Below are 12529 nucleotides of genomic sequence, written 5' to 3' on the forward strand. Positions count from 1 at the left end.
TAATCAGACGGTATGGATGTGGGGGATCTAGAAACAAGGAATTTTCGGGACTTTCAGGGGAAATCCAATTTACAAACGCACTTTTTTGCAATTGGATTTGATTAGCATATGACTAATGTTTATTATTAACTTTTGTTTTTCAGGCCCTTCAGCACGGATTCTTGAACTTCGAGACGTTCGACGTGAACGAGTACGAGCATTACGAGGTAATGATGTCCCTCTTCGCCCCCCCCTCGTTGTGAAATGCGTCATGCTCGCGCTCATTAGGCGAACCAGCAGGCGATGTTTTTACCCAGAATTACATTCATTGCTCCTCAAGCCGGTTACATAATCCTGTTTATTCCATTGGGGCCCAAAAGTCATTTTAACATAATGACAGTCTCGGCTCGATCAGTTTGATTTAAATCGCACACAACGTGATTATACGTCATCTACCTGCGTTAATAATCCGCTACAAGGTTGTTGTACATCTCGGCTGTTATTTAGGCTGGAAGAATTCACGTCAAATCAGCATTCGATTGATTTGTCCTTTTAGTATTATGTAAATTTTCCAGCTTGTGGTAATCCGTCACCCGCTGTGCCCTCGGATTTGAAGGAGTTACGACAGTCTTGTGCAACCCTGCGGTTCAGGACAGCACAACTCGGCAATTATAAAACCTACTCGATCGGCTGTTATACAAACTTCCCAGCCTCATTTCTTTGTTTTGATCTTATTCCCTTTCATTTTTCATCTCTGTTCAACATATTTTCTCTCTCTGATTCACTTTTTGTTCTTCCAGCGTGTCGATAATGGAGATCTGAACTGGATCATCCCAGGCAAACTTCTTGCTTTCAGCGGTCCACATCCGAAAAGTAAAATAGAGAACGGTAAGGCTGCTTGCCAAGTTTTAGCCATATATTGTGTTCATTTAAGCCAGTGCTTCTCCTGCCCTGGGGACCCCCACCAGTGCACATTTTGTCTCCCTCATCTAACACACTTGATTCAACTCATCAGCTCATTAGTAGAGACTTAAATTGGGTGTGTCTAATGAGGGAGAAAATGTCCATTTTTCAATATCAATATGCGTCTGTACTTGTGTTCTCGTGGACTTGTGAAACGCCATCAGTCACTGCCCAAGTACTGTTCCAATTCAAAGTTCACATCTAGCCGAGTACAGTTCAAATCCCCGGATGTGTCCTTGATCCGCCCCTTTAATCGAGGATGCCTGTGTGGTGACTTGTGTGGACTTGAGACAGACAGGTATCCCAGAATGCATCTCGCACCAACCAACAAGCGTCAATAGCGGATGAGAAACCCTGCATATTTAAAAAATACTACCGTTGTGTCATGAAATGTAGTTTTAAGACTTTTTCAGGGGAGAATGTAGTTGTTTAGAGCTCAAATCGGTGGTTTATTTATAAAGAGAGCACCTATTCTGCGTTTTCAGAGTTGTGAGATCCAATCGATCTGCGGGCGCTCATTGCTTATTAACCACGCAGAGAGCAGCCTTTCCTCGGCTAGTCCTTCTGATGTTTGCCGCTGGCTCTGATGTCTCTATAGTGGTTAAACATGAGATATTATTTGTTTTGTGTATATGTAACGGGCGATCTTTGGTCTCATGAATCTATAATTTGTTCCCTGGCAAATCGTTTAGGCTGAGGGCAAAGTGAAGTTTCATAACTTTTATATTTTTAGGCTATTTAACTTTATCGTTGTACCATTGTTTGCTTTTATTTCTTATATAGCTTCTTATACCTTTTACTTATACTTTTATAATGGCTATTATTGATCACACATAAACTGATATTTAACTAAAAAGAAACTGGGTTGTGTTTTATGTCATTTAATTGTATTACAGTGATGATCATTTATATATGCACACTTATTGTCTGAACTACATATTAATGTTTAATATTTTTTTAAATGTAAACGAAAAGAGACAGGGTTGTGTTTTATATTTCAATTTGTTATAAATGTACATGCAGTGAAGATAATCAAGGTACGCGTTGCCTGAACCACATTCGTGTGGCTATTATGTTTAAGATTTTAAAAAAAAAATGAAAATGAATAGAGGCAGAGTGGTGTTTTATGACACATCTCGTTTTATTGTAGCCTAAAACATACGTACTGATATGACCGGAATAGCCAGAGGGAGCTGAGTGACGCTATCAAGAACGCTGCTGTTCCATTAGCAGAGTTCATTCTCCTGAGTCGAACTTGGCAAGTCTGAAATACGAAGGATGCGAGGTTTGCGTACTTGGTATTGAGAAACGGCCAATGTGTAGTGGTGAGGGGTCCCCAGGACAGGTCTGAGAGCCACTGATTTAAGCACTTTCTCTGACATGATGTTTGATGTAATTTACTTATGTGTCAGAGGAGGGCGCCCTTGTTTTACAAGTCATCACAGTCATACACAAATGGGTAGAGTTTGCAACATATTAGATATCATGATCGTTTTTAAGAGCAAATTGCTCAGTTAGGGCTTATATGTATTTGTTTAAATCCTTACTCCTAATTATTAAACTTTTGCATGCAATTTATGCTTTTTTAGATTTTTACTAAATTAATTTATAATATACTATAATTTATTACATACTAAATTAATTTATATTATATATCAATATATGCATTTTTGCTTAATTTTTATGTGTGTATATATACATGTATATTTATATTTTACACTATATTACACTTTTATATATAGTAATGTAAGGGTAATGTTAAAATCTAATAAATCTAATATAAATGTATGATCACATATTAAATATCATGACACAAGTTTTGTAATTTGTTTTTTATTTGTAATACATTTCTGTATGAAGTAGTTGAATTAATTTATATGATTTCTAAACATCTATTTTTATTAATATAAAATATTTGTGCTGCGTGCGTGCGTGCGTGCGTGTGTGTGTGTATATATATATATATATATATTAGGGCTGTCAAAAGATTAATCGCATCCAAAATAAAAGTTTGTGTTTACATAATATGTGTGTGTACTCTGTTAATTATTATTTATATATAAATACACACACATTCATGTATATATTTAAGAAATATTTGCATGTATATACATTTATAATCTATAATATATATATATGTTTTATATATAAAAATAATATTTTTTTTTCTTAAATATATACATGCTTGTATGTGTATTTATATATAAATAATAATTAGCAGAGTACACACACATATATTATGTAAACACAAAATGTTATTTAGGATGCCATTAATCGCAATTAATCTTTTGACAGCCCATATATATATATATATATATATATATATATATATATATATATATATATATATATATATATATATATATATATATATATATATATATATATATATATATATATATATATATATATATATATATATATATATATATATATATATATATATATATATATATATATATATATATATATATATATATATATATATATATATATATATATAATGACACACACACACACACACACACGTGTGTGTGTGTGTATATGTATGCATAATATTTAAATAAATGCATCATACTTAAATGCATTAAAAAATATTTTTTTAATGCATTTACTTAAATATGTATAAATAAGAATATATATTCACACACATTTATATTTATGTATGTATATATATATTTTATAATGTAATATTGATATAAGTTAATATAAATAGAAATGTAATTACATGAAGATATATTTATTATATATATTATTTTATCTAAATATGGGAAATATAGTACATGTTAAATATATATAATTTAAGAAAAATTTAATGTTATATATTTTTAAAAATGTCTTAATTATATAATTTTATTTAACATATCATACTAAAAAGTATGAATGATGGAGTTCCTCTTCTCTTGTGTGGCAGGTTACCCTCTACATGCCCCCGAGGCTTATTTCCCATATTTCCGCAAGCACAACGTCACCACCATTGTGCGCCTCAACAAGAAGATCTATGAAGCCAAGCGCTTCACAGACGCTGGCTTCGACCATTACGACCTGTTCTTCGTGGACGGGAGCACACCCGGTGACGTCATCACCCGCCGCTTCCTGCACGTCAGTGAGAGCACGGATGGAGCGGTGGCCGTGCACTGCAAGGGTGAGACGCCACTTAAATCAAAGACATGGAAATATGGCTGCACAGCATCACCTCACTGACCTACTTATTTTGCACAAAAACATGTTAATGATCTATTTATGTTGCATTTGAAACATTTAAAACGCTGTGTTATTGATATGACTCAATGAAGAAGGTTTGTTTTGTCTCACAGGAACTAAAAGGGAAATTAAATATTAACAAACATTAGCCTAGTCATCAATATTATGGTAAAGTGGCCTTAGAAGTGCATCAATGACGCCATAAAACACCTGTGACCTTTTTCCAACCAATCACAGCGGGTTTAGGCCGGACGGGGACTCTGATTGGCTGCTACCTAATGAAGCACTACCGCTTTACAGCTGCCGAAGCCATCGCTTGGATCCGCGTCTGCAGACCCGGCTCTATTATTGGACCCCAGCAGCATTACCTAGAAGAGTAAGTCCCGAAACTACCCACAATGCACCACTTTTGGCCTCTTAACACCTTTTTCTCCTTTTTATTGTGCATTACGTTTACGTAATGTTGATGAGTGCTCTAACTTTGGCTCAGAGTCGTGTATTTTCAAAAGCGTAAGAGCGTTTTTCAAGAGCGCACTCCTTTGCAAAGCAGATAAGGAAGGTCAACAGATGTTCCAGATCTGCCTGATTCATCCAACTCTGGTTTGGGAAAAGGAGTACTCGTGGAATTTTATTCAGCATTCGTCTATTAATAAGGCCTTTTCGTGCATTGTAAAACCAGACCATGCTCCAGTTGTCATGTCTGAGTTAAAACAGAGCGCTGGTCATGTGAAGGTCAGTTAAACGTAATCTCTCAAGTGTTTTGTTGGGCTTGGACAATGCCGTTGGCCGCAGCACGAGAGAATGTCCACCCCAGGCTAGATGAACGTTATCTTCAGGCATATTTTTCTCTTTAGGGCACTGAGACATTTAAGTTTCCGTTCCTGTGCTCTGGAGACACATTGTGCGTTATCGGGCATTGGTGTTGAGTAAACGTTTCAATCTGAGACCGGGTTTCTTTTCAAACGGCTGAATTATTTGTGCAAAACAAGACATTGAATGGGAACTTTTCTCTTTGTACCTGTACAGGAAGCAGGCGAGTCTCTGGGCTCATGGAGATATTCACCGCTCCAAGCAGCGGCAGTACGAGGACAGATCCGTTCCTCACCTGATCTCCAGCATAGACAACCTCTCCATCAGCACCTCCATCTTTAAATCCCACAGTTTGGACCGTATGGAGGAGGTGAGGCCTAAATTAGGGATGCACAATATATTAAGGATTTTTTATTTACCGCATCGGTTGATATAGGTCTTTTAATTGTTCATGCTCATTTACTATTTTAACATTTAGATTATAAATGGACAGAATGAAAACAGTAAAGATAAGGTTCTGATGCCTAAATGATTTTAGTTTTACATTTCAAATTTGTCTGCATTTCGACTTATTTATTTATAGCAAATATAAATAAGCAAATATATATATATATATATAATCAGTTTCCCCCCCAAAAAAAAATCCTGCATAAGATTCTATGTTAATAATTTGCAAGATGGAACTTTATAGTGGAATTAATTTAGACAAAAATAATACAGATTTTTAAATACTATTGGATAGTTTAACATTTTTGAAACCTAACACAGAAAGAGAGTGTAGGGGAGAGCGGGGCACAACCTAACGCTTTTTGACTTTCTCAGTTTGTGTAAATCCACTTGGGGTTCAGATTATTATTTTTTCCCCTCATTAATTTCACACATGTTTAGTACAATTATGTGGTTTTGTTTCATTAATACAGTGTATACCGTAATACTTTTTTTCTTGATTTACCCCCGAAAGAATGGAAGTGAAATGTGACAACATGGAACTTTGTAACATAACCAAATGACAGCTTAAAATAATTTGTCAATAAAATACAATTATTAACTTTTTAAAAATAAAATAAGGGCATTTTTTAATCATTAGAAATATACTCATTTTTGAGTTTGACAACAAACACATTGCTAAATACAGCTATACAGCATATATAATTCTGTCTTTTTTCACCTTTTTCTCACGGTTTCTCAATAGAATTCATAAAAGTATGGAATATAATAGCGTAGTTCTAATAGGGGCTCATTGTAACTGTGTGTGACAACATTCCCCACCTGCACAACTAGAATTTAAACCCGGCTCGTGTCTTCTGCTGTTAGATCAGCATTAAAGAACATCTCAACTGTTAAATAACAGATATACGATTAAAATAATATCAGATTTGTCTTATTTTAAATAAACACAAAAAACAGAGATGAAAAATAATCTTAAGAAATTTACTTTTGAAATGGTTAAATAAAGGGTTCAGCGATATCTTCCAAAATCCTTTTAATTTTGGCGAAATTTTTTCTCTAAATAATGTTCATATGGCAACTAGAAAATAATACACTGTTTAAAATAACATTCATCCTGAAAGTGTTAAACCGTGTGTTACAACTAACCCTGCGTTAGGTTGTGCCCTGCACTCCCCTAATGTTAGATAGGGTTGTAACCACTATATACATTGAGGAGAAAATGTACAAAATTTTATGTAAAAAAGAACATATTGATCACCATAGCGATTTATTTTAATATCTGTATTTTACTACTTAAAGCTACACTGTGTAACTTTTTTAGTTTATTCTTAGCTAAAAACACTTAGTTCTTTCAAAAATATGTGCTCATTAATGTATATTTACTTCTTTCAAGTAATAAAGTATTCTCGTAAGTTTATAATATGCCATTGAAAATACATACGGTAATGGGGTTCGAATGCAGGTCCCCATGTTGCCCCTCCATCTTGAAAGTACATTAGCCAAAGAGGGACATACCCGCAAATTCAAGCTTCGCCTTTTGCGTTTTAACACTCGATGGCACCGCGTCGAATGTGGACGAGGTCGAACTGGAAGCCATATTAATCTTGGACTAAATCGGCCACCGTAGGAGTTAAAACGAAATCGGAATTGAGAGGAAGAGAAACTAATATTCACTGGATGGTCAAATACCTTTTCACCACTAGATGGGGGAAAATATCACACAGTGTAGCTTTAAAATTGATCATTTAATATTTTTGAAACCTGACACACACAAAAAAGGAGGATAATGTCGGAGAGAGCAATAACCACTATAATACATTGAGAAAAAAATATATTAAAAAAATAAAATAATTATATAATAAAACGTATTTAAATAAATACTAAATACAATTTAAAGCTGCTGTCCGTAACTTTTTTTTGTGTTCAATATTTACAAAAATTATATAATGAGACTGTACAACATGAATCCATTTTCCAAAGTGTGTTTTTGTCTTACCCTGAATCATTATGGTACACTTATGATAAGTGTTTATATTGGGACTATTTCAGACCGGACTGATAGGAACCGCAGCGGAGGAGCACAGTCCCTGCGTGACTCGCCATAGACATAAACAGAGAGAAGTAGCTCCGGCTGCAATGTTCTTCCTCAAGACACATACTGTTCTGTTTATTAACCGCTAGAGCGCAAAAAGTTACGGACTGCAGCTTTAAATAAAATCACTGAGATACCGCGTATGCGTAGTAAATAAGTAAATAAAGTAAATAAATAATATAAAACAATATAAAAAAAACATACAATAAAAGAAACAAGAAACATACAATATCCACACATGCATATATACAGATACACATTGTAAAACATCTACTTACACATACATTAAAATAAAATACTTAAAATAACATGCCAATTCCAATGGTTATTTGGTAAACAATTACCCAATTATGGAAAAATAGTTATTGCACCCTGCAGAGCGCTATAATCTACAGTACCACACCTAATATAAATCCAAAATGTTAAAGTCAATGGTCCTCTTCCAGAAATTTTAGACTTTTAACTCAATAATTCAAGCAATACCTGTTCTCTCGCTCTCGACAGAATGATTACACTGAGAACGATCTCGGTATGACACAAGGAGACAAACTGCGTGCCTTAAAGGGTCGACGGCAGCCGAGGTCTGCGACTACTGGAGCCATAAGGTAAGATGCCATTGCTTTGTTTTTTGAATGAAAAAAAAAACGAATCTTTAGTCGGTTGAGCTATAGCGCAACCTGCAATAGCGCCCCCTGTGGCAACACTGAGAATACAACTCGTACTATAAATTGCGTTCTGAGATGCAGTAGTCTATTTTGGGCCCGAATCTCAACCTAGACATAAAAAGCAAAGCAAAGCTGGTCTAAGACTAATATCACATCTTTTATTCAGGTCTCCATATACGCTCTGTAATGAGCCACATTACGTAAATGACACTCGTTCCTTCCGTTCATGAAAGAAGTCTTTTATCACGACTCTTTCAACTTCCATTAGCTTTTAGCTGAGTGAAAAGATAAATGACGCCAGGCCATGGTTAGTGTGCCAGTCCATTCTTAAATGCAAGACACTGAGCTAAAATTAATACAAAAGAACACAGATTGGTAAGAGCACTGATGTACCAGGCACAGAGCTGGTTGGCATAGTAACATGGCATGCCTGTTGTCTTGGAGAGACGCTTCCCCTGTACCTCAGGATGGGTGGACCATCGAGAAACATTCTGCCTTTACATCGCTCAGTCCCTCAGTTTGAAATTAATACTAGCATACTGCTCATTTCATACTATGCACAGTATAATGGCAGTCACGATTCCTCGATTACATTTGAGTACTAGATTTGAAGAAATCCTGTGAAGGAAAGGAAGGTGCGCTAGCTGGATGGAATATCATTTTACGTTGATTATCTTGTTTTCATAATTGTTGGAAGCCAAAATCGAAATTGAAAAATCAATTGCACAGCCCTATTCTGAACGTCATTTCGTTTCATTTGGAACTCAGTCATTACATGCAGCTCCATTTATTGGGTTTTCAAATGCAGTTTATTATGTAACCAAGCAGTGTGCACTTGAACCCAGTGTTATCTCAATGTTCTTCCAACAGACTCGAGGACATGGCGATGCACACTAGGTCTCCATCTCAGCCTCTCAGGTAACTTCTTATTCCAAACTTCATTTAGCTTTCTTTAAAGGTCATAACAGAGGTCATTTACATATAAAGTCTTAAAGGGTTAGTTCACCCAAAAATGAAAATTCTGTCATTAATTACTCACCCTCATGTCGTTCGACACCCGTAAGACCTCCGTTCATCTTCAGAACACAAATGAAGATATTTTAGTTGAAATCTGATGGCTCTGAAAGGCCTCCATTGGCTCAATGCACGGTTCACTCTCAAGACCCTTAAAAGGTACTAAAGACGTCGTTACGAAGTCCATCTCATTACAGTGGTTCTACAATAACTTTATAAAGTGACGAGAATAGTTTTTGTGCGCAAAAAAACCCTAAATAACGACTTATATCATGATGACCGATTTCAAAAAAAGGCATCATGAAGCTTCGAAGCGTTATGATTCAGTGAGTCGATTCAGCGGTTTGAATCGCCAAAGTCACGTGATTTCAGCAGTTTGGCGGTTTGACACGCGATCCGAATCATGAATCGACTCGCTGATTCATAACGCTTCGAAGCTTCATGATGCATTATGTTGAAATCGGTCATCACTATAAAAGTCGTTATTTAGGGGTTTTTTGCGCACAAACTATTCTCGTCGCTTTATAAAGTTATTGTAGAATCACTGTAGTGAGATGGACTTTGTAACGACGTCTTTAGTACCGTTTAAGGGTCTTGAGAATGAACCGTGCATCGTGCCAATGGAGGCCTTTCTCAGCCATCAGATTTCAACTAAAATATCTTAATTTGTGTTCTGAAGATGAACGGAGGTCTTACGGGTGTCGAACGACATGAGGGTAAGTAATTAATGACAGATTTTTCATTTTTGGGTGAACTAACCCTTTAAAGATACAGTAGCATAACCACCTGTTTAAAGGTTTAAAATGGTTGTGTGGCTTGTTTTTGGTCTATTAAACCATTTATACGTGAACTTTGGATTAAAAAAAGAAATTTAAAATGCTGAAACTATAAAATATGGCCCTCTGAAATGCTTAGCGTAAGCTTTTGGCTCCGTACATTAGCTACTTTACCTTAGACATCTCCAAGTTTACAAAAATAGCCCATGGAACAAACACAGCCAACCTGCGGTTGCCGTTCTACGTACTTCACCCTCTCAAAGACAAATTATACCCCGGCGTATCTTAATTTCCAGCCCCTCCTTTCACACACTGCTAACAAAGCAAGATCTTCAAGTACCGCTCGATAAGAACAGGATGCTTCATCCTTGTGTGCTTGATGTCGTCAATCATTTGAACAGGCCCCGTTTTAGCACGTTTAACCCAGATGTAAATTAAACACCCCTTCGTGAGCAAATGCGCAGTCCTTAATTAATTTCCCATGAAGAGCGGCGAGTTGAAGAGGACTCTTGGACGTAACTGGCCCTCCTACTCTTCCTGTCGCAGCTCCTTCTCACAAGCATGAAGGATGAGCTTTTGGCAAATTTGTTTGTTTTGTGTTTACCTGATAGAGACTAAGATGGAGAGAGGAAAAGAGCTGAAAAGCGTCATTTTTACTACTTTTGTACAGATTCGGTTATAAGAGTAGTAATATATTAGGTATTAAATATTTAGTAGATAACATTTGTTTTTATTTTTGTAATTTACATATTTAGATTTTTAGTAGTAGTTTTTCCAACAACACAAATATATATAACACACACACACACACACACACACACACACACACACACACACACACACACAGACAGATTTGCATGTTTGTGTAATAAACCTATTAGAAATATAATTAAATATTCTATTTTTTAACAAACCCCTAACCCAAAGTTTTGAACAACAAAATATCAAACTGATCCATATTTAACCAAATGTATTCATTAGTTATGTACATTAATTAATAATGTAAGCTTAATTTAATTATGTAAAATTCAAAAAGTATATCAATGGAGATTTAAAAGAAAAATAAAGTTTCTCCTGGGAAAATATATTCTTTCAATTTGATGTTTGAATTTTTTTTTTATTATTGCTGTTATTTTTATTTATAAAAAATTGTTGTTTGTAGAGATATTGTTAAATTATTATATACAATTTATTGACATTTATTATTGTAAATATTTGTTATGAATATAGCCTTTGATGCTGATATGGTGTTAAATGATAAACAAATTAATTTAAATGGGTCAAACTTTTAACAGATATATTATGAGTATGATATGTGAAAAATGCCCTTTTCATGGAGTTTCTGAAATGTTGGCAAATAATATACCGAAATATTAAATACTTTGAAAAAGAGCAATAATTAATTCTTAATGAAGTGGTTCATTAGCATCACTTATTGCATTTTTCTTCTAAAACCATGTTATTGTTGACACAAGCTCTTCATTAATTGACTTGTGTTAGTTATTACATTGATAAGATTAAACGGTGAGTCAAAGAGGAGTTTTTGGAGTGGGTGAAAGAGGAGGAGAAGCTGTGTGGGAGATTGGGATTAGTGGTAGATAAAAGGCACTTCAGAATAAAGACCAGAAGAAAGTGTGCAGTTGGCCTGAGGTTCGTCGTGAGTTACTGGACAGATCCGTTGATACCTTTGTTTCTATTGAGCCCTATATCTGGAGATCCTCTTGCGTTCAAATGGTGGACGCGAGCTGGACATGTTTTTAAAAAAACATGCAAGTTTACAGCGCATGTTCTTGAGACTCCGTCGCTATGGCAACAAAGCCGCTAAAACGCAATCACGCGCAAATGAGCTTCTGTACTGTACTACTGTGAAATTGATTTCTTTATATTTGCTGTTAGTATTTTCCACACTGCAAAATCCTAATGTGTTTATTGAACTATGTGTGGACCTATGTAAAATACTGGACAAATCGTTATTTTTGCCTGTAAATACGGGACGATTCTGTATTTCACGGGACGGGAGGTAACCCTACAAGTAGTTCCTGGAGCATTTTCACTAACTATTAGGCTGCAGGACTGGCTGGCTAAATTCCAGAGATTTTGGATCCTCGCCTGTAACTTTCCCTTTAAAAAGAAAAAAAAAACTTTCCTTCTTTAAAACAACACTCTGGTTCCCTTGTACAGAATCTAGCGGAAGTCATGCCTCTTAACTTTTCTTCTAAACAGTTCATTTACTAGCAGATGTGTTTGGCAAGAACATAAATCAAAGAAGACTGCTCTTAGAAATCTATTTTGGAATGGGAAATTTGTGGCATTTTTCATAATGATGGGGTGGATTTTGGAGATCAAAAGCCCAGACTACAGCCTAGACTACTGTATCCAGTTTTATTCAGTGATCTTTTATATAATGGCAATTATATGTAATGTCGTTGTTGTTGTACAGATATGGTTATAGATTAATAGTTATATTGGTAATAAAGGTTTTATTTAATGCATGTTTTTATTTTAGTTTTTATATACTGTACATTTATATATATTTATATTTACCAGCGACCCAACATAGGCTCGTGTGTGTGTGT

At 35.3% G+C, this 12529-nt stretch overlaps 1 protein-coding gene across 5 annotated transcripts in view; it reads left to right on the forward strand.

Annotated features, from left to right (window-relative positions):
• cdc14ab (cell division cycle 14Ab) overlaps positions 1-12529 on the forward strand; it is a 57582-nt gene that overhangs the window by 31387 nt on the left and 13666 nt on the right. For all 5 annotated transcript variants that reach the window (XM_079808031.1, XM_079808030.1, XM_079808032.1 and 2 more), the window contains 7 exons: positions 144-206; positions 780-867; positions 3857-4087; positions 4384-4522; positions 5173-5326; positions 8003-8103; positions 9034-9081. In XM_079808031.1, the coding sequence (XP_079664157.1) occupies positions 144-206; positions 780-867; positions 3857-4087; positions 4384-4522; positions 5173-5326; positions 8003-8103; positions 9034-9081 (824 nt within the window). The remainder of the gene's footprint in view (positions 1-143; positions 207-779; positions 868-3856; positions 4088-4383; positions 4523-5172; positions 5327-8002; positions 8104-9033; positions 9082-12529) is intronic.

The sequence above is a fragment of the Gobio gobio genome (assembly GCF_949357685.1).
Source record: "Gobio gobio genome assembly, chromosome: 24".
Lineage (NCBI taxonomy): Eukaryota > Metazoa > Chordata > Actinopteri > Cypriniformes > Gobionidae > Gobio > Gobio gobio.